Genomic DNA, 23,163 nt, shown 5'->3' on the forward strand with positions numbered 1-23,163 from the left:
TAACTAGCTGTTTAATCAATTAGTAATAAAATTGTATAATTTATTTTTGTAGTGTTTGTTCTTCTTCTTACACAAATCGTAGCGTTTATTTAGCGTTTCATATTTAGAATCTTACTATTTATTCAGAAAGTTAGAAATAGTTATTATTCTAATACTTAAATAAAAAACCAAACTTCAAAAGTTATCCAAAAACTTTTACCAACTCACTAAGCTTTAACTGAATGCTAAGCTTAAAAATAAAAACACTTATATACCTTTAAAATTCAATAAGTTGTCAATCTATCATCAAAAAAAAACAACTTTTTCGTCAAACACAGGAAAAACGTCATACTAATACAACTTATATTGCAGATGCAAACTTTGCAAGATTTTCATTGATAAGAAGCTTGTTCAATGCCAAATAAAGGAAGTAAAGTTTCAGGTTGTAAACAAGTAGTAAAAATTGAAAAAGGTGAACGACATATTTTTCCATTCATTTCTTGAATGTGACGCATTTTGAATTGGGTATTGAAAAATTGTTGACATGATTTTTTAGGTTGATAAGATAATGTTTAAGTTTGTAATAAAATACTAGAAACCTACCGTTTTATATAATAAAATAAACCGATAAGTTTGCCAGTAAAAAAAGTTTATATGTATAAGTAAAAGTCTAGGACCAAATAAAGAAAATAAGCTTATAAAATACACATTAAATGCTTCTTTATTAAAATACTTTAAAACTTGCTAGCAAAATTTATCTATAATTTTATAAAAGTTACTATGGTAAACTTTGTTACGATTAAAATTACAAAACATATTATAGAATTAAAAGTAAAAAACATAGCTATTTTAAACTGAGTTGAATAGTTTAAAAGTTTTAACTGTTAGAAAAACTTCTGTAATATTTAAATAAAACAACTTTCAAAATTTGAAATTACTTAAAAAAAAAGTTTATCGAATCAACTAGTATAAACTTAAAATTAGCAAGTATCCTTAGTATTTTTAAGTGGTTCAATTCTTTTTAATTATCTAAGAAAAAACTTGTTACTATAAGTAAAAAAACTTAAAATTTATTCAATTCTAAGCCACTAGCAAAAAGTATAACAAAATACTTTACATTAATAACTTAAAAACAGCTAAAAAAAACAGTATGGATAAATACTTTATAACGTTATACCTATACTAAGTAACTTTTTTATTGTAACCAATTCAATGTTCTTCATAATGTCGTTTCACAGCCTACACGTAAATTTAACATGCTTAGAATTGAAACAAAAAATCTTTGCAAAACTTGAAAAACAACTCAACTCTATAAACTCTGATGCATTTATTTCGCCTTTAGGCTTTGCATTGAGTTGTTAACATTTTTCTTTAAAGTATTGACAACAAACATTTAGTGAAAGTTTGATATTGAAAGTTTTGTACGGGTTCAAGTATAAACTTGCTTTGTTTGTGAATTTTTAGTTTTCGTGTGACTATGTATAACTGATATTTATTTAATGATAACTTAGGTTTCTGTTGTTTCCCATAAACCGAGTACAAAGTTTTGATTTGAAAAATTGTTTTTATGACATGGATTATTAATTGTAGCTTAAAAAAGTTAAACTACCTTATATATCATGTACTCATTACATACATTTATTTAAAAAATTAAAAGTAGAGTTATTAGAAAAATGAAAGTGTTTAAATTTTAGTAATTATAAAAAACTTTTATCACTATTACAACACTTAAACATAAACAAAATTTAAACTTTTAAATCTGTGAGTTACTATTTTACTTGCTTACTGACGAAGGTTTTTAAAGTTCTTCAAGCAATATAAATTATGTTAGTGTAAGTTTCGTTGAGGTTTTGAAGTATATAGAAATTTTATATACTAAGTAAAGCTATGAAAAAACTTTTATGTTGTTTTTGTCAATACTTCAAGTTATTTTTCAACTTATGCGGTAAAAAAATATGGTTTATTATAGTTAGTTGTTTAATTGATACTTAGCGATTTTTAATATTTGTGGAGATTCAATTTTTAAAGAATTTTAAATACTATTGGCAATTAGACTAGAAATCTTCGTAAACTTAGACCGATCGAGTAGTTAATTATGGTTTTTTTTTTGTCATTTGTTTTGTTTTTGTACAGCCCTAATCTTGTTATAGCCATTGTCCTTGACAAGACGTTAAAAGGTATCCAAGTGGTGTGCGACTTGATAACCGAAAGGATTTTCTCGTGCACCAGATCCTTGGACCAAATATTTTGAGCGCTTTTTATTTTTCTTCAATATACTATGCTATTGTAAAGTATTTTTTTGCTTTTAGTTTTAATACATTTGTTTATTATGCTTTGTTTTATATTTATATCAAACAAGTTTAAACATTTAAATAATCAAATTCTATTTTTATTGTCGAAGTTGAGAAACTTTAAAACAGTTTAATGCAGTTAGCAAAATAAAATTGTTTTTATTTTGTAAGGTATAATAGCGTACTAAAAACAAAAAAAAAACTAGTTTTTGTTGATCAACTAAATTGTTTTATGTTTTACATAGCTTAGGCGGAACAGCTAACATTAAAAAAATACTTGATTTTACTTACAAAGGATAAAAAGTCCACTCTAAAATAGTTAGAAATATATTTTATTATAAACTTCTATATCAAGCTACACAAAGCAAGTTTTAAAAAAGCTAGATTAATTAAAGCGAACTATAAAAATTTTCAGAATTAAGTTACACCTTAAAACTTTAATTAGTATTTATAGTATCAACAACCCATTAAAATTGATAGATAAATATTAATTTCCATAAACAACTTACTTTTGTTATTAAATAAGTTATTCAATTGTAAAATGCCTAATTTGTAAATAAAATAAAACTTAAACATGGTTAACAGTGTTAAATTAATTATTTTATTATCCGGTTTCAGTGACAACAATATCCGACTCTTTCAAATTTAGTAAAACAGTATTATATATAACAAAATGAATTATATAAAGTTTATTAATTAAACGTAGTTGTTTTGTTTGGTAGCAAACTATTTCTTGCCTTTTCTGTAGAATAAGGCCGCGTCTTTTTTATATTTATAAAAAATACAAAGTTTTTGTTATATCTTAAAATAGAAAGAAAAAACAACAACTTTTGTTGATAATTTAAAAACTTTGTACGTTCTCAAGTATTTGTTTAAAACTTTATTTTTAATCGAGTCGAAACGAACTAGTTTTTCTAGTTTGTAAAATGAAATAAAACAAAATATCAAACCATTAAGTAAAGTTTACAACTTGTGAATTTAGTTTTAAACTTAAAAACTTTACGCTTTTAACGTAGAAAAACAAAAGAGGTTTAAAACGTTTATTTATATAAACAATATAACATTTAAACTTATTCTTAAATAAATTAGCTTAAAGTTGGTAAACTTGGTTTGTTTGGATTCTTTAATGACAGTTTCTTGGAAATCTGCTTAATTGTTCGACAACAGTGAAGCGTACATTGATAATGTAAAATAATGTTAAATCTATTTTTAAAACAGGGAAATTTATTTCTAATGTATTATAACTTATAAAATTTTGTAATGAACTAAGATTTCTTTGAGCTTTATGTTAGCTACATGCGTACATTAAAATAGTTAAATATTTAAAACAAAGTGTTAAAAAAGAAATAAGTTTAATAGTTTGAAGTATAACAGCAATGTTATCGGAGTTAAGTAAATTATTTTTTTAATTACCAAATATCTTTATTAGGGAACGTTCTTACTTCCAGGGAAGCTAATAATTTTAGTTGAGAATATTTTTTGTTTGTCGTCAAGTTATAGTTTTCTTATTAGTCTTTAAAACTATCGTAGAATGTTTTATAGAAATAGCTTAAACTGTGAAGCTTTATTTTCTGTGAATCTTTACGAAATGAAGTCTTATTTCCGAAAAATTTAAGCAGTTTGGTTATAAATTGAATCATTTCATTATAAATACAATATTTAGAATTAGTAATAATTAAGAAAAAAAGCAAAATCTCTTGAAAAATATATTTTATGTTTTACATAAAGTTTCTTATTTCTTAATAGTTTAAAGTAAGCATCTATAGAACAAGGATATTTTAGGACTTAAATCAATCTTTATTGATATTTAAAAGCTCTACAACAGTTGACATTTTTAAAATATTTTACGATTTAAACTTTTAGCTTTTGTGTTTAATCGTAATTTGTTTAATTAAAACAAATGAAAAGATAAAAACACGAAAAAAGTAATTTAAAGAAGATATAAATACAAAACAAACTCATACTAAGAATAAAACTGATGCAGCTTTTTTAAACATTGCACAATTTTCAGAATTTTATGTTGACAAAAGCAAAGAAAACTTTACAGTATTATTCATTTCACATTTAGAAACACACGATTACAAAAACTGTTTTGTTTTTTAAAAAATTATTAAAATACTAAAATAAAATAACTCTTTTAATGTTAATTAGGCAGTTAAGCTATATTCAAACACATATAGAAGTTACAGTCATTTGTATCAAACTTTTTTCGAAAAAAATGAAAACAAGGCACATCTTTCCGGTTGAAACTTAGCATAAAGAACGTCTCTCATTTGATAAAAAAGAGTTTCAATAGCCTTAAAATTAAACTTAATCAATTTTTTTTACTTTTTCAAATAAGATTTACTAAATATATTGAAAATCATACAAAATAGTGATATACTTAACTGAAACTTAAGCATAGCCCTTAAACATATCACTTAATAGTTTCAAACAATGTTTGTAGTCTTTTATACAATCCTACATAATGTAAAAACTGTTATACTGTAGTATATTTACGAAACACTAATTACTTTTAGTTTCATAATCATTGAAAAGGTTGCAGAATTTTACGAACAAAATAAGTTTATTTTTTAAGTTTTATTTATTCTTCAAGTTTTTATTTTTAGTTTGAAGAAACTTCTTGTTTTTTCCTTTCATACGATTTCTCATAACTTTCTTCATCGGAGGAGTAGTCATGGTAGCTCCTAGTTTTATTTATTTTCACATATTCATTAGAGTTTATATCAGGCTTCTTTAATATGTAACTGTAATTACGTTCACTGAATTTACACGAATTCTGTCCAGTTTCAATTGCCTTCTTTGTACATTTTATCACGAGTAACGGTGATAAAAGTAAAACTGTCCTTTTGAGGTATTCAGATGACATTAAGCTGTAGAGGAGCTTAAAAAGGACTGAAAGGAATAATACTGAAGCCCAGAAAATTACTGTGATTGTGATTACTATGATAAACGTTTCAGTTATCATCTGTATTTTCAATTAAATTTATTTATGTTTAATCCTACAATTAACTAAATTGTTATATTCTATTTCTAAAAAATCTTAACTTTCAAAACAATTTATTTTCATACTAAATAAAGTGAATTCTAAATAGATGATTTATTTTAAAAAGTGCTAGCTTATTAGTTTTGTTATTTATAAACTAAATAAGAAAGTATAAGTTTTTCATTAAAGTAACTAAAATGGAAATTGTACTAGCATATATTTTGAAATTATTATAAGTAGCAAATAGCTTTGAAGTAAAATTATTACTTTTTTATTTTTTTAAGTAGAAAAATTAAACAACCCGTACAAAGTTTTAAACAAAAAATATACACTAAGTTTTTCTATTTTTTTATTATTAGTTTAAAATAAAATTTCTTTCAAGAACCGGAAATTTGTAAAGCCTTTGATGTTTGCTACTTAAGTAATTATTAACTCAAAAGTATTAAATAGCTTCACCTACTATGTTAAAAAGAGCTTACCTTTTTTTCAGTTAAAAGTATAAAGAAGCTAAACATTTTATTGTTCATTTTATTATTCTTTTAAATATTTGTAAATTAATCAAGCTATTTAAATTAAAGCAACAAAAAAAAGAACTGCATAACTTTCAGAAAAAAATCAGAGCTACAATGCTAGATATAAATAGTTTTTTTTTATAAAATATTTTAAACAAAAAACAAAGCTTATCTAAATTTTTTAACGTACTACGAAGTTTTTATTTTAGAAAGTTTAAAGATTATTTTACTTTATTATACACTAATTAACTTGAATAAAGTAAGAAAAACTTAATTAGTAGTAAAGGTAAATTTTATTTGAAGCAACTTAACTTTTAAATATTACGTCATAGATGACTCTTACGTCATAATAGATGAGTCAGTACATGATAGTTGCATCACGTTTAATAAAAATTACTTTTTTTCATTACTATCACAGAAAAAGTTTTCATACTTTATGTGTATTAACGTATTGTGTCTAAATTAAGTGAAAAGTTTTCTGAAAAAATATTTTTCCAACATTCTGGAATCTATGTCTGTAAAAAACTAAAACTATTTGTTTTGAAATAATTAAATTGTTAAACGTTGATATATCAAACTAAAAGTAAGTTAACAAAATGAAGAAAAGTTTCTAAGCTAAAGTCTTTTATAAATAGAAAAACAAGACTTGCATTATGTTATTTTTGTTTAATAAATTTTTATGCATGCTTTGTTTATCACGTAATGTAAAATCACTTCCGTCTTTTCTTTGTAGTTAGCTTTCAAATTTAACTCAAATAATTTTTAAATTGCGTAATATTTAAATGATTATATTTATACTAAAAGTGTTTCAGAGATTTTTATCGTAATGCTTGAACATACTAGTTATAGATTTATATTACTGAAGTTTTTTTTAAAGTTCTTATGTTATTATATATAACACACAGGTTCAACTTTAACTTTATAAAACTTAAAAGCATTTTAAAACAGTTTTCTAACTTTGTAAAAATAATACTAGTATAAATAAAACACAATTTATGACAAATTATTTATTTAAGGGATTTAAAAAAACACAATACAGTTTGAAATTACTAAAATGGTATCTGATGATTAAATTTTTTGTGTTTTATGAAAATTTAATTGATTTCTTTGCATGGTCCTTTGTGTACCATCTTAAAAGCCTTCTTGCTAGATATTCTAAAAAAAAGTTAATTAGATCAAGTGAAACGAAAATAATCAACAAATTATTGTTTATGAATTTAAGTAAAGTTGTTAGATTGCAAATTGAAAGAATAACCTTAATACTACAACAAAAAAAGTTGGTATTAATATAATATAAGCACAGTTTTTTTAATTTTTGTACTGTGTACGACTGTCTCTAAAATTGATTTTCTAATTATTTTAAATGAGTTAAGTTAGGTTTTACAACAGTAAATATTGTTTACTTAAGACCTTTTTTTCATAATATACAAAAGTAACAGTGAAGCATAACAGTTATAACAAAATAAATTTTACCTGCATAGAGCATCATTAAAAGCAAGTTGCTTGTCATAAGTTTATAAAAAATTAATATATTATAGTTATAAAAGCTGTATATACGATTTTTATTAAATACCAATTTTGTTATTAGATATATACTATATACTTTATAAATATATACTGGTTAGAAAGCTATATATGCAACTTTTTAATCGAATATAATTTCAATTTTTTACTAACCCGCAGAGAGCATTGTCAAAAGCACATTGGTTGTCATAAGTGACTCCGTTGCTTCCACACACTGGATCGAATATCATTGGGCATGGTCTATAAAAAGTAAAAAAATTCAAACATTCACAAATGAGCATTTTAAAGTTACAAGAATAATAATCGTTAATCATGAGTGAAAAAAATAAAATAAACTTTTATCAAAATGAAAAAGAAACATAACTTTATGTTTTATTAATAAACTTTTAGTGACATTGTCAGCTTTATATTAGATGGAGCGCTATACTTTTATGTTTAATTTTATATTCATAAGTAAATTAGTACTTACTGTTCACACATAATTTTCTGACCACCTCTTTTATCCATAGTCTCAGCTTTTGGCTTACAAGCACCTTTGTGAGCTATTGTGAAGGCTTGTTTGGTTGGAACTCTATAAATGTTAATCGTTTAGACAGTTTGTGGTTAAGTTTATACCATAGAATAGCTAAATGTAGTTTTTACAAGAAAGCAGCACAAGTTGTTTCAAACACATGTACCTTACGTCGATTTAAGTTTAAACTTGCTGTATAAATATAGAGTTACTTGACGAAAATGATTGCTAAAGTTGCTGGTTTATGATCTCTTTATACTTGTTTATGAAACAAAAGTATTATTACAAATGAACTGACCCGCAAAGAGCGTTTTCAAAATGACACTCACTCGAGTAAGTCACCCCATTCGTACCACAAACTGGTTGGTGGATCATTGGACAGGGTCTGTAAAATAAAAAGATGTGTTAAAAATAACTAAAATATAAACCGAAGTTTGTTTGCAAAAACAAATTTTAAAATTAAAATTTATTTTAAGTTTTATTACTATTATTTTAACTAACTTTTTTATATAAAACTAAAAATTTATTTAAATAATGCACTTGTTAGTTAATTCTGACGACATCTTATCGCAATTTAAAAACTGATACGCTTTCATTAGCTTTTTGTGACAACAATAAATCCTAATATTATTTAAAGGCTTCACTTATATTAAATTTTTCTTAGTTACAACCATCTTAGTCCTATACTAAAAGGTTTTTAATCATAAAATCCTTATGATGTCACTTAAGGGTAGTTAACACAAATAATATTTTATGTTTGAATATTAAACTTGAGCAAGTTAAAATTGTATGTAAGTTAAAAGTACACTTTTGCTACTTAAAAAAATTACTACAATAACTTACTGTTCACACATAATTTTTTGTCCACCTCTTTTGTCCATGGTCTCAGCTTTTGGTTTGCAAGCTCCTTTGTGGGCTATTGTGAAAGCATCTTTTGTGGGATGTCTTAAAATATAACAATAAGTTGTAAGTCTTAATAGTTATATTGTTAATATAATAAAAACAAACATACTAACCCGCAGAGTGCGTTTTCGAAATGGCACTCGCTTGAGTATGTAACTCCGTTAGTTCCACATACCGGTAAGAAGATCATTGGGCAGGCTCTGATAGAATTTGAAAAACAAAAATTAGACGATTGTGTATAAATAATTAAAACTAACTCAAACTAAACTACTTTTCTATCATTTTCTGGTTTTACAAAGCTAGAACTATTGTTCAGTTTTACTTTAACACTTGTAAACTTTTGTCAAACATCAGTTATGCTACTTTTTACGTTTTGTATAACGTTTTAGACGTGTGTATAGTTTGTTTGAACAAGCTTACAATTATCAAGTTTAATAGATAGAAGTAAAAAAAGATTTGTCTAATTTATAGTTACGATTTATGATGACTTTGTTAGCATAAATTTCTGACACCGCTAAATTCTTACTTTATAAATAAAGTTTATAGAACTAATTTTTAGTAATAATTTTTGTATAAAAAGTTGTTAACAAAAAACGCATATTTTAGAAATTAGGTCAAACAGTTACTAATTCATAAAGCGTGAATGATAAACTTTTATAAAAACCTTAAAAACTTTTTTGCTTCCTATTTAACTTCTTTTATTTTTAACGTGTTTTTTAACTTGTACAAACGTTTATATAATTAACAACTTAATGTTTACATACAATTTCCTTATTCAAACATACAATAACTAACTGTCCACACATAATTTTTATAATATATATATAACTAACTGTTCGCACATAATTTTACCACTTCCTCTTTTGTCCATGGTTTCAGCTTTTGGCTTGCAGGCACCTTTGTGTTGAACTTTGAATGCGTCTTTTGTGGGATGTCTGTTACAAAAATAAAAAAAGTATAATAAATAAAATATTTTGTGTTGAACTTTGAATGCGTCTTTTGTGGGATGTCTACAAGTTAATTTTTAGATTATAATTTAAATAGACATTGGTTTTCAACTAATTTTTGTGCTTTTTGAGACACAATCATGTAATACTTTATTTTTTATTACGGAAATTTGTAAAAAAACTTTGACACTTTAGTGAACAAGTTTTTTTATTAAGTAGTTCTGATTAAAGCTTTGCTAATCTGGATTTTTTTTCTATATATCACATTTAAACGCTTATAGTATGCACTAGTTCAAATGTACTTAAAACATAAACTTTTGTAAATATTTTATATCCACATGGTGTAGCTCTTAGCCTGGTGCGTTTGAGTATTGTTTTTGCTTAGCTTTATTTACTTAATATTTCTCATAACTTGAAAGTTTTCAGATCGATTTTATTCAACTAAAAACAGCAGTTTTTATATATTACTTTTAAAGTTACAAAATTTTTGAATATTAATGTTTTGGTATACTCAATTCGTTGGTTTAAACTAAAATTTATATTTTTTGCATATTTTTGTAGGTTTTATTACCGTATGTATATACTTGTATGTTTGAATTATTTACGTCGCTATTTTTGATTGAATCAACTTTAAACTAAAACTTTGAAATAGTTTTACAATTATTTCTGTAAACACAAAATAAGGATATAACTAATTAGATGTAAACAAAATGAAATAAAACAAAACTGACCCAAAGCACATTGGTTTTAATAAGTTTAATATCAAAATAAATACTGGTTATAAGGCTAAATATACAAAATATTATAAACCATTAATTTATTTTTTTAACTGACCCGCACAGAGCATTATTAAAAGCACATTGGTTGTCATAAGTTTCTCCGTTAGAAGCACACACTGGTTTGTAGATCATTGGGCATGGTCTAAGATAAAATTTAATTAATTAAAAATTAAACATTATTAAACTTTTACTATTAGATGCACACAATTGTTTGTATATCATTGGGCATGGTCTGTTTAAATATAGTTTAAAAAATTATTATGAGCACTTTTATACATTTTTAATAGTAAATATAAAAGTAAAAATAAAATTTATTTTCTACTGTTTACTGAAATAATTTGTTTTTATTTCAAACAAAGTTAAGTTGTTAAAACATACTCGTTTAAAACATTTATCAGTTTTTTTTATATACAGGTTATAAATGTTTATTTTTTGCAAAACTTTTAATTTTTTTATAAAAAAAAATTAATTTTATTAATAAATTTTATTTTTAATAACTAAAAACTGAAGATAAACAAAAAATATTTACTGTTTACTTAAGCAAGTTTTCGTACTTTAATATAGTTTTATAAAATATTTTTAATATTTAAATAAAGTATAATACTAACTTTTCGCACATAATTTTACCGTTTCCTCTTTTGTCCATGGTTTCTGCTTTCTTCTTGCAAGGTCCTTTGTGTTGAATTGTGAAAGCGTCTTTGGAAGGATGTCTGTTACAATAGAAAAAAAGTGTAACAAATAAAGTATTTTGTGAGCGATTGTGAAAGCATCTTGTTTTGTTTGTTAGGTTTTTGTTTGAAAAAGATAAAAATAAATATCAGCAAGATTTAACAACTTATGTACAATTGTTAAATCCTATTTTAATTTATTTATTGAATAAATTAAAAATATAAAATTAAAATAGGTTTTGTGCAATAGTTGAAGCGTTTTTTGAAAGATGTCTCTTTTATAATATCTAATAAGGTTCACTACAAATAGAAAAATATAGAGAAGTCAATGAAGTTATATTTTGTTGGATTTTGTTTTAGACTTTAATTAAATATCCGCTAGGTTTCGCATGCACTAGAGTTTTGCAAACAATGCTGCTTTAATTTAACTTTAAATTTTTATTTTTAGAACTTACATTACACACTTAAAGTTTGTGAAGTTTTTATACTTTTTTTGAAATTTGTAAGGCAATATTTTTAATAATTATAGGTTAGGTAACAAGATCAATTTATAAATCTAATAGACTTAAAGTATACTGATCGCAGCTATTCACATACGTAATAAAATAAAGTAAACATTTTTACTTTTACACATTTCTAATACATATAACTCTAATTTTATTTCTTTTAGTACAATACTTATATATATATAAAATAATATAACATATATATATACAAATAATACAAACAAATATACCCGCAAAGAGCGTTTTCAAAATGGCATTCACTTGAATAGGTCACTCCGTTTGTACCACAAACTGGTAAGTAGATCATCGGGCAAGGCCTAGAATCAATGAAATTTGTTTAAATGTATGACTATTTATACACAACTTAAATAGTAAAACAAGTAACAACATCAGTTGAAAAACTAACTTTTTGTTGGTTGGTTTTAAATATTTTCATAGTTTTTATGCTAACTTGAAACTAGTTTAACTTACATAGTAGTAAGTCTTGTATTTCGAATGCTGTTTTGGTCTAACTAACTTTAAAATGAATTAAAACAAACTCAACTAAAACTACTAAAAATGCATTTTTAGCCGCTTTTTCACTGCTTCACAATATTTTTGTAAAGTAATGTTTAGTTTACAAATACGTTATTTACCTTTCGCACAATATTTTTCCCCTGTTGAGTTTGATGTCCATGGTGTCGGCTATTTCTTTGGCCAATTTGATGTCCAGGGTCTGAGCTTGTGGCTTGCACGGGCCACTGTGGACCACTTCGTGGGCTTTTGCTGATGGGACACTGAAAATGATACATACGTAAACTTTCACGGACATAAATTGTCAAATCCAAAGACTACGAGGTTTCTAAATTCTAATAAAAACCAGAAATTTTAAAATCTAATTTTTTCCTTGTTTGCTTTTTTTTTAAAGAAAATTTGTATTTAAGTTACGTATGCGCTGTTGTACAAACTTTAATAAACTATATCATATGTTAATTTTATATAAATTAAAGATTATAAGCTTTAAAAATTTTTTAACTTTTTTTTGCAACAAAACAAGTTGTTTTGAAAAGCAGCTTAAAGATTTTCAACAAAATCAAATATTTTTAAGTAGCTTTATACATACCCGCAGAGTGAATTCTCGTATGCACACCAATTGCTGTAAGTCTCACCGTTACTTGCGCACACTGGATCTAAATTCATCGGGCAGGGTCTAAAAGTAAATAAATAAATATTAATACTCTAATATTTTATCAAATTGTTTGCACAGACAGGGTCTGAATTCATCGGACACAGTCTAAAAGTAAACAAAAAACATATAAACATATTCTACTAAATTATCAAATTGTTTGCACAGACAGGGTCTGAATTCATCGGACACGGTCTAAAAGTAAACAAAAAACATATAAACATATTCTACTAAATTATTAAATTGTTTGCACAGACAGGGTCTGAATTCATCGGACACGGTCTAAAAGTAAACAAAAAACATATAAACATATTCTACTAAATTATTAAATTGCTTGCACAGACAGGGTCTGAATTCATCGGACATGGTTTAAAAATAATGTAGGATTTAAATTATTGTTTTTAAGTGAAACTTTATATATTGCTAAGAATTTTCTCATTTTAAACGTTTCGTATGGTATATTGCTAAAATAAATGATTTAAATATGCACTATAGCAAGTAAAAAAAAAAGGTAATATTTCTTTTAAACCAGTTTTAATGTTAATATGTTGTTTAAGTAGAATAAAACTTCATAAACTCGTATCTTCTAAACCTGATAAACCTTATGTTAATTTTAATCGACAGGCTGCTTGATAAAAACGTATATACACAAAATCATATTATCAAACCTATCTCAGTTTTCAAGTCAAAAGTAAAAATAAAAATTACAAAGTCTAAGTTAAGATAAAAGACTTAAAACTATAAAATTAAAATTAATAAAAATATAGTCATTTAATCAAGCCAAAGTAAAATAAAAAATAAAAGTTTTTTAATTGACACATTTTGGTTAAATAATAAACATATAATTTATATTATATAACAAGTAATTACCTGTCACAACTGATCTTTCCATTGCCATTAGCTGTCACAAGAACAGAAAAACACAAAAGTAAAGTTACACTCAAAAATTTCATAATTATTAGTAATTACTGAAAAGATAGTTTGTAAAAATTAAATTGTCTATTTCTTATAAAGTAATTGTTTTAATTTTTGATATATGTTTATCAAAAAACAATTAATTTAACTAATATTTTACTTCAAGTTACTAACTACTTTTGAATGTCTTTTCTTTTTTCATTATACTAGTATTCTATCTTTTGTTACTACTGTGATTTAACTGCATATCAAAAGCTTAGACTAAAATTACCTTTAATAAAATTTAAAAATAATATCTATAGAATTTTATATGAAATTAAAGTTTTTTCATATATATAGTACACTCTAAAAGTAAACTATTAATAAAGCAGCGTTTTACACAAATAGCTAAATAGTGAAAAATAAATATTATTCAACAATTTTAACTTCCTTTTTTAAATACCTCAACTTGATTGTTTAATATGTTTTCCGTTACATATTTTCAAATATTTGCTGAAGATTAAAGTTTTCTCGATTTAATTCTTTATGAATAAGTTATGCTACTTAATCCTAACTTTCAAATTCTAACGGCTAAGCTTATCAATTTCGTACAAAGCTAAATGCTGAACAATGGACCTTTTGTCCGAAAACATTTAATTTCAATCTGTATTTTTGTGTTTGTCAACAAGTAGTAAAAAACAACAAAAACTTTATCGTATCATTTTTATTTGCTGAATTCTTCTGTAACAATGCCGTTCTTATCGTTTAATGCCCCAAAATTTTATTGTGTTTGTTTTGTTACTGGTGTGAACAAAAACAGATGTTTTTGTGTATAAAAATGCTGTAATCATCCTCTAATACTTTAGTTTCCAACTTTAAATGAAAGCATATTTAACAATTGTGTTTTAAAAGTTTATTAATATGGTTTAAGAAACAAGAAGATTGCATCTAAATTCAAAAATTAAGGTAGTTAAAATAATATAATACTATGTAAGTTACAGTCAAACCTTTAATAATATAAACAAAAAAATACTTTAATTCAAAAACATTTATTAATTGAATTTACTCTGTTCTTATTAAGCCTACAAAAGATTAAACTTTATTACTTCGCTACTATTAAGATTATTAACATTGCTAATATTAGAACATTTTAATTAATTTTTAGGTCTTAATTATCTTTTTGTCTGTTTTATTTTTTATTATCTTTTTTTAGTGTAAAACTACAATACTTTTGTATACAAAACTACTCAAAATAACTAGATTATTGCTAGTAAGTTGTTGTTACTTCTGCTTTCAAAGTTTTGTGTCTGTTTACTGAATTTTCTTGTCTTAAGTACAAAACTTGAACAAACAAATTTATTCTCCTTTTGTCTATGCCCGCCTGTAGAGCAAATACATATCATCAAAGTTAAACAAACTTTAATTTACGACTTGAAGATGGTAACAACCTTGTAACTATTTTTAAGGAAAAAGTTATTTTTATCTTGTATAAGCGTAGCAGTATTTTTGCAAAAATTAAAAGTTATGTCGTTTTATTATCGAAATCGTTATTTTGAAATTTGCTTTCTTAAACGCCCACTTTGCACAAATTAAAAAAAACAATCTTTCTTTTTTAACAGATACTGCCCCTTTGCTAGTTGATTACCCATTTAATTTTTCGCTACTGATAGTCGAAATTGCCCCTTAAGGGGTGGTAATATCAACTTTTGAAAACCCTGCTTTTGAGGCTTTTGAAAATAACATAATTTTATAGCAACCTATTAAATTAAAAATACAGTAGCGTACAATTGTACTAGTTTTCATTAGAATAAAATATAATGCTTTTAGGGGTACAATAAATTTAAATGTATTTTTTGAAAACTATCTAAACTTCATTATTTTTTACAGTTTTGTTTAAACATTTTAAACTTTACGCTAGTTTAGTTTTTTAAATTAAAATCATTTCATATTTTTGGCTGAGTTTGGTGATAAACTTGATATAATTTATTTTATTAGTTTACATTTAGAAATGCTTTAAGTGAGTGTAGTACTAAAAATACCAATTCAAAGTTAAATGTTGGAACCATTTTACTTCCATTAAAATAGTTTAAAATATGGTTTATTTAAATTGAACTAAAATTGTGATAAGTACAAGTATAACAGAATAATTGATTACAATTCAATACAATGTTGAAGTTTCTGTTAAAACTTAAACAGCTTTTGGTAAGAAAAAAGTATATAAATTGTAGTTATAACGGTTAATGTAACTCTAGTTATTATAATTAATATAAATTTATTAGTTTAACAATTTTCTGATTTTTGTTAAACTAAGAATTTTCCCCGTTTAATTCATAACTCACCTAAATAAAAAAATTGTTTTATTTAGTTATATATCAGCATTTTATATTTTCAAACCAAATTTGATGATATGGTTAAGCAATCAAATGTTAAGTATTACTTTTTAGGTTAATAAACTATTGATATAATACTATTATTAAAGCAAAAAAATTTAGGACGAACTTTTTAAATAGAAATTTTAAAAATTTAGAAGCATTGTAACAATTAAATCAACAAAACTTTTCTTCAAGGTCTTTTAAACCAATGACATTTAAGGAAGCAATAAAACTTTGTACAAATTTAAACAGCCAACCATAACTGTAAGATGTTTAACAACAATGATCAACATTACAAACACATAAATTTTACTGCCCAATAATAGCTTTGGTTAATACTTGTCTATCCAATAAAAAACGGCTATTTTTTAAGAGAAAGCTTGTACTACGTGATTATTATGTGGACACGCGACTAAAGTTGTAAAATTGTCTGATCTTTGAAGATTAATCACCTCTAAACAAATGGTAACATCGTTGGCATTATGTAAAATTGAACATTCATATTTGCAAAGTCTTGTTTCGACAAACTTTAATTAATAATACTAAAACATTAAATTGAATAAAGTCCTAGAAAAGTCAGTTAGTATTACAAACATATTTAATTTAACTTTTTACCGTTTTTAAATTGGCTTAAAGAGTTTGCTAGTCAATATAATAACAATAAAATTCAAATGATAGTAAGTTGTAAGCAAGTTGAACATTTATGTTTGCAAAGTGTTGTTTCGATGGAAGGTATGTTTAAATTAAACACACGCTCACACTGGGTGGGTGTCAGAATGACACAGCGACAAAATGACACGGTGCGTCACTTTGGCACGGTGCGTCACTTCGACACGGAGGGTCACTTTGGCACGGCCACAAAATGACACAGTGCGTCACTTTGGCACAGCGACAAAATGACACGGTGCGTCACCTTGGCACGGTGTGTCACTTTGGCACAGAGGGTCACTTTGGCACGGCGACTAAATGACATGGTGCGTCACTTTGGCACAGCGACAAAATGACATGGTGCGTCACTTTGGCACAGAGGGTCACTTTGGCACAGCGACAAAGCGACACGGTGCGTCACTTTGGCACGGAGGGTCACTTTGGCACAGCGACTAAATAACACGGTGCGTCACTTAGGCACGGTGCGTCATTTTGGCGCAGCGACAAAATGACACGGTGCGTCACTTTGGCACAGAGGGTCACTTTGGCACAGCGACAAAACGACACGGTGCGTCACTTTGGCACAGCGTCAAAATGACACGTTACGTCACTTTGACACAGCGACTAAATGACACGGTGCGTCACTTCGACACGGAGGGTCACTTTGGCACGGCCACAAAATGACACAGTGCGTCAATTTGGCACAGCGACAAAATGACACGGTGCGTCACTTTGGCACAGCGACAAAATGACACGGTGCGTCACCTTGGCACGGTGTGTCACTTTGGCACGGAGGGTCACTTTGGCACGGCGACTAAATGACATGGTGCGTCACTTTGGCACAGCGACAAAATGACATGGTGCGTCACTTTGGCACAGAGGGTCACTTTGGCACAGCGACAAAGCGACACGGTGCGTCACTTTGGCACGGAGGGTCACTTTGGCACAGCGACAAAATGACATGGTGCGTCACTTAGGCACGGTGCGTCATTTTGGCGCAGCGACAAAATGACACGGTGCGTCACTTTGGCACAGAGGGTCACTTTGGCACAGCGACAAAACGACACGGTGCGTCACTTTGGCACAGCGTCAAAATGACACGATACGTCACTTTGACACAGCGACTAAATAACACGGTGCGTCACGATAGCATGGATTAACAAACTTATATGCAAAACTAGACTTCTTCAGTAATATAACTTTTAATTGTAAAATTTTGATAGTAATTAGTTAAACAAAAGATTTATTATACTTTTTCCAAACTATAGTAGCTTGATACATTTGAAACTATATATGTTACATTGCTTTAAAATTAAAGTCATAGTATAAAAACATAAATTTCTTAAGTTTGTTTTTTACGTTTCACATTTTTTCATATTTATGTAATGAATAAAATTTAGTATTTTTTGTTGTTAAGTTTAATTAATTATTATCAGGAATTGTTTAAAAAAATAACTAAGATTTAAATTAATACAGAGTTATTTCGTAGTAAGAATAAGTCATGCGTGTTTTAACTGTAGTTTTTAAAAATACAGAGTTAAGCTGCTTTTGTAGTAACTAGCCATTTATATTAAATATGTATATATATTTATATTTAACAAAAGTTAATAAGTTAGGATGTTTTCTTAAAACTCTGTATTGAAAATATGTAATAAACTTGTCTGAAAGCAAATAATTAAAATAAACAGACCTGGAGCCTAAATTTATGAAAAAGTTAAAAATAGTATTATGAACAGTTGAAAGAAAATTAAGAGTCTGATGCAACAATTCATGCGCATTTATATATTTATCACTTAAAAAAAAATCACTAGAAGAGGTTATACATACAACATTGCTGCTGCAGCCTTCTAATTAAAGCTGCAGCCATTCTATTAAAGTTAATACTTTAAGTCTTTATTATTTTTACAAAACTTTTTAGTCTAAAATATAAAAAATTAAACTTAGAGTATGACAGATATTATAGTATTTTATTGCATATAAGGATTTAATTGCATTTATATTTAATACAAAATCAGTAAATAAATTTCATAATGATACAGTAAAAGCAGATTTTAATTTGCGTGTAAAACATTTCTTCTACTTTATATTCTTGAGTTTTATTACAAAGTTTTAAAAAACTCGATTTTGTCTTAACTCTGTTATGAAAATAATATTTAATTTTCTACTTTTAATCTTGCAACCTATTAAGTCGCCAAAATAGCGCAAGTATTAATTTTTTTAAGCATAAAAACGTAAAATAAGAACCGCATTAGAATTTAGAATTACAACAGCAGAAATTTTGCTTTCGATAACGTCCGAGTTTTAGTTTATAAAACAAATTTTCCTCTGTATTTACATCTACTAGTTTATTGTTTTGATGTACTGAAAGATTGATCTAAAATGAAGATTGTATTTTTTAAATCAGAATGTTGCTGAAGTTTAAATAATATGTTTATATGAGTTTTTATCTTTTTAGTCGTAAAATGGCAAGTCATTTTCTAATTTTTATTACTCGTTTCAAGTTCTAGTACTAAACTGTGTTTAAGATTTTCCATTCGAAAGTAATCAAAATAAAATTTTCGTTAATTTTGGCAGTCGTATTTTGTTAAAGAAATTGCTGCTTTTGCATCTTTGTGAACGTTGTTTGGTATAAACAACTAGTTGTTGTTTATTAAGCACAGCTTTTAAGCACACCTAACATCTTGCTATTGCTTAAAAACGAGCATGTTTTTTATAAGTACGACGATGAAAATAGAAGGTATAAACATTACGTGTTTCACTTTATTTTATGAAGTCACGATCAAAAATTCCTGCGGTCTTTGTTTTTAAAGTTAATCAATGTGATTGTTGCTAATTCTACAAAACCGGTTAGAAGACAGGAAACCGAAAAGTTTCCTAGAAAAATAAGATCGTTGTCCATACCAATTAAGATTGAAATTTCACAACAAATCGTTCCCTCCCTTATTAACCACCGTGTCATTTTGTCGCTGTGCTAAAGTGACCCTCCGTGTCATTTTGTCGCTGCGCCAAAGTGACGCACCGTGTCATTTTGTCGCTGTGCCAAAGTGACGCACCGTGTCATTTTGTCGCTGTGCCAAAGTGACCCTCTGTGCCAAAGTGACGCACCATGTCATTTTGTCGCTGTGCCAAAGTGACCCTCCGTGCCAAAGTGACGCACCGTGTCGTTTTGTCGCTGTGCCAAAGTGACCCTCCGTGCCAAAGTGACGCACCGTGTCGTTTTGTCGCCGTGCCAAAGTGACCCTCTGTGCCAAAGTGACGCACCGTGTCATTTTGTCGCCGTGCCAAAGTGACCCTCTGTGCCAAAGTGACGCACCGTGCCAAAGTGACGCACCGTGTCATTTTGTCGCCGTGCCAAAGTGACCCTCTGTGCCAAAGTGACGCACCGTGCCAAGGTGACGCACCGTGTCATTTTGTCGCCGTGCCAAAGTGACCCTCTGTGCCAAAGTGACGCACCGTGCCAAGGTGACGCACCGTGTCATTTTGTCGCCGTGCCAAAGTGACCCTCTGTGCCAAAGTGACGCACCGTGCCAAGGTGACGCACCGTGTCATTTTGTCGCCGTGCCAAAGTGACCCTCTGTGCCAAAGTGACGCACCGTGCCAAAGTGACGCACCGTGTCGTTTTGTCGCCGCGCCAAAGTGACCCTCTGTGCCAAAGTGACGCACCGTGTCATTTTGTCGCCGTGCCAAAGTGACCCTCTGTGCCAAAGTGACGCACCGTGCCAAGGTGACGCACCGTGTCATTTTGTCGCCGTGCCAAAGTGACGCACCGTGCCAAGGTGACGCACCGTGTCATTTTGTCGCCGTGCCAAAGTGACCCTCTGTGCCAAAGTGACGCACCGTGCCAAGGTGACGCACCGTGTCATTTTGTCGCCGTGCCAAAGTGACCCTCTGTGCCAAAGTGACGCACCGTGCCAAAGTGACGCAACGTGTCATTTTGTCGCCGCGCCAAAGTGACCCTCTGTGCCAAAGTGACGCACCGTGTCATTTTGTCGCCGTGCCAAAGTGACCCTCTGTGCCAAAGTGACGCACCGTGCCAAGGTGACGCACCGTGCCAAAGTGACGCACCGTGTCATTTTGTCGCCGTGCCAAAGTGACCCTCTGTGCCAAAGTGACGCACCGTACCAAAGTGACGCACCGTGTCATTTTGTCGCCGTGCCAAAGTGACCCTCTGTGCCAAAGTGACGCACCGTGCCAAGGTGACGCACCGTGTCATTTTGTCGCCGTGCCAAAGTGACCCTCTGTGCCAAAGTGACGCACCGTGCCAAAGTGACGCACCGTGTCATTTTGTCGCCGTGCCAAAGTGACCCTCTGTGCCAAAGTGACGCACCGTGTCATTTTGTCGCCGTGCCAAAGTGACCCTCTGTGCCAAAGTGACGCACCGTGCCAAAGTGACGCACCGTGTCATTTTGTCGCCGTGCCAAAGTGACCCTCTGTGCCAAAGTGACGCACCATGTCATTTTGTCGCTGTGCCAAAGTGACCCTCCGTGCCAAAGTGACGCACCGTGTCATTTTGTCGCCGTGCCAAAGTGACCCTCTGTGCCAAAGTGACGCACCGTGCCAAGGTGACGCACCGTGTCATTTTGTCGCCGTGCCAAAGTGACCCTCTGTGCCAAAGTGACGCACCGTGCCAAAGTGACGCACCGTGTCATTTTGTCGCCGTGCCAAAGTGACCCTCTGTGCCAAAGTGACGCACCGTGCCAAGGTGACGCACCGTGTCATTTTGTCGCCGTGCCAAAGTGACCCTCTGTGCCAAAGTGACGCACCGTGCCAAGGTGACGCACCGTGTCATTTTGTCGCCGTGCCAAAGTGACCCTCTGTGCCAAAGTGACGCACCGTGCCAAAGTGACGCACCGTGTCATTTTGTCGCCGTGCCAAAGTGACCCTCTGTGCCAAAGTGACGCACCGTGCCAAAGTGACGCAACGTGTCTATTTGACGACCGTGTCATTTTGTCGCTGTGTCATTCTGACCCGCTCCCGCTTGAAATAAAATATTTTTGTGCACGCTGGTTTGAATTAAGATATTTTTGTGCACACTAGTTTAAATTAAAATATTTTTGTGCACACCGGTTTGAATTTGAATATTTTTGTGCACACTGGTTTGAATTTAAATGATTTTGTGCACACCAGTGCAAATTTAAATGTTTTTGTGCACACCAGTTCAAATTTAAATATTTTTGTGCACACCGGTTATAATTTGAATGTTTTTGTGAAGAATAATTTCAAAATTCTAACACTAGCTTGAAAATCTTGCAAATCATTAGCATAAAAGTAGCAAACCATGTTTGCTGAGTCAGCAAAAAATTATTTTTTTTAATATTGCTATTAACTTTTATATTATTTATTATTTAATATATATTTATTTATATTTTTTAAATTAAAAAATTATTTTTTGATTCATTTCTTTTATGTTCGGGTAAAGTGGGTTAAGGATAAGGGTATTAAAAAAGAAAAAAAAGTCAAATACTTTAAAAAAATTTTGCTGCCTAAGCAAAACTTTTGTAACTTTTTTGCTACTGATTTGCATTCAAGCTAATAAAAAATGTATTGGAAATCTGAAGCTACCCCCTTTTGAACACCTAACCATATGTTAAACGGTGGTTTTTAGTTGATTGGAAAAAGTGGTTCGATTAACTAGGAAGGTTTTATTACTTTGTTTGGTTTTAATCTGTGTTCGTTTCATATATTTTTAAAATAAATAGGAAACATTTCCAGATTTTTTTTCATTGAAGTTTCACTATTTAAAAAACTCACAAGTTACTGATATAAATTAGATTTTAACTTAAAAATACTAGCAATGTTAACTTATAAAACCAATAAAACTTTTGGTTCCAATAGAATTGTTTGTTAGTTTGACGGATTTAAACTCATTGAATAATCTCAAATGTTGTATTAGTTTATCTACAAAAAATAAAGTAAAAAATTAAAATTAAGCTATTGTTTAACTTTAAATTGCGTTCAGTATTGTATAACTAAATAGAAACGCTACAAATGAAAGACTTAAAATTTTATTTACTAAAACTCTAATGAAATTAACAAAAGTTATTCAAAAGTACTAAACAAAAAACTTAACGCAAAAACAACAGTAACTGCTTTTTTTCAGCCGTTATACCTAAAATCGACAACTCAGAACTAAACTTAAACTAAAACGCCATCAAAGGAATAAAACAAAAAGCGTTTTAAAGTTTAATTCTAAAAAATTAAATTTTGTATTTTTAAAGTTTTTAAAAACAATATTTTGAAAGCATTCACAAAAATTCATTTAAAACGTTCTAAACATTTTGTGTTGTATATTTTGTCTTGTAGACATTTAATTTATTTAAAAACAGAATATATGAAACAAACTAGAGTTACAGCTTTTTTTTGCTTTCTTAGCAACAATTATTATATGCTTTAAAAAATAATTTGGTTTTATATACAACATTTTTTTGGTTGATTGCAACAAAAACCAAACTGGTCAAGGATCTTTAAAACTGTACTA

General features: G+C 28.7%; 2 protein-coding genes across 2 annotated transcripts in view; both read right to left on the reverse strand.

The window, feature by feature from the left end:
• The window catches only part of LOC145836176 (small ribosomal subunit protein eS24-like), a 201,982-nt gene that overhangs the window by 98,814 nt on the left and 80,005 nt on the right, over positions 1-23,163 (reverse strand). The gene's annotated exons all lie outside the window — the stretch shown is intronic.
• Positions 6,863-10,564, reverse strand: LOC145835605 (ovoinhibitor-like). The gene is made up of 8 exons (XM_082943275.1): positions 10,488-10,564; positions 9,540-9,641; positions 8,820-8,906; positions 8,647-8,748; positions 8,102-8,188; positions 7,762-7,863; positions 7,446-7,532; positions 6,863-6,923 (listed from the first exon to the last, which is right to left on the reverse strand). Exons 1-8 carry the CDS (start codon positions 10,562-10,564, stop codon positions 6,863-6,865), a joined length of 705 nt encoding a protein of 234 aa, XP_082799401.1.

The sequence above is a fragment of the Thalia democratica genome, chromosome 5 (genome assembly GCF_965202585.1).
Source record: "Thalia democratica chromosome 5, ktThaDemo2.hap1.1, whole genome shotgun sequence".
In the NCBI taxonomy this organism is placed as follows: Eukaryota; Metazoa; Chordata; class Thaliacea; order Salpida; family Salpidae; genus Thalia; species Thalia democratica.

Bases quoted from the DNA above. Each gene is read 5' to 3' on its own strand.
- LOC145835605 (XM_082943275.1), bottom strand. From the start codon at position 10,564: ATGATCTACAAACCAGTGTGTGCTTCTAACGGAGAAACTTATGACAAC. The intron at 8,907-9,539 runs GTTAGTTATATA...AAATTCTATCAG, and splicing joins GGTAAAATTATGTGCGAACA to AGCCTGCCCAATGATCTTCT. The intron at 7,533-7,761 runs GTAAGTACTAAT...TACTTTTTATAG, and splicing joins CAGAAAATTATGTGTGAACA to ACCATGCCCAATGATATTCG.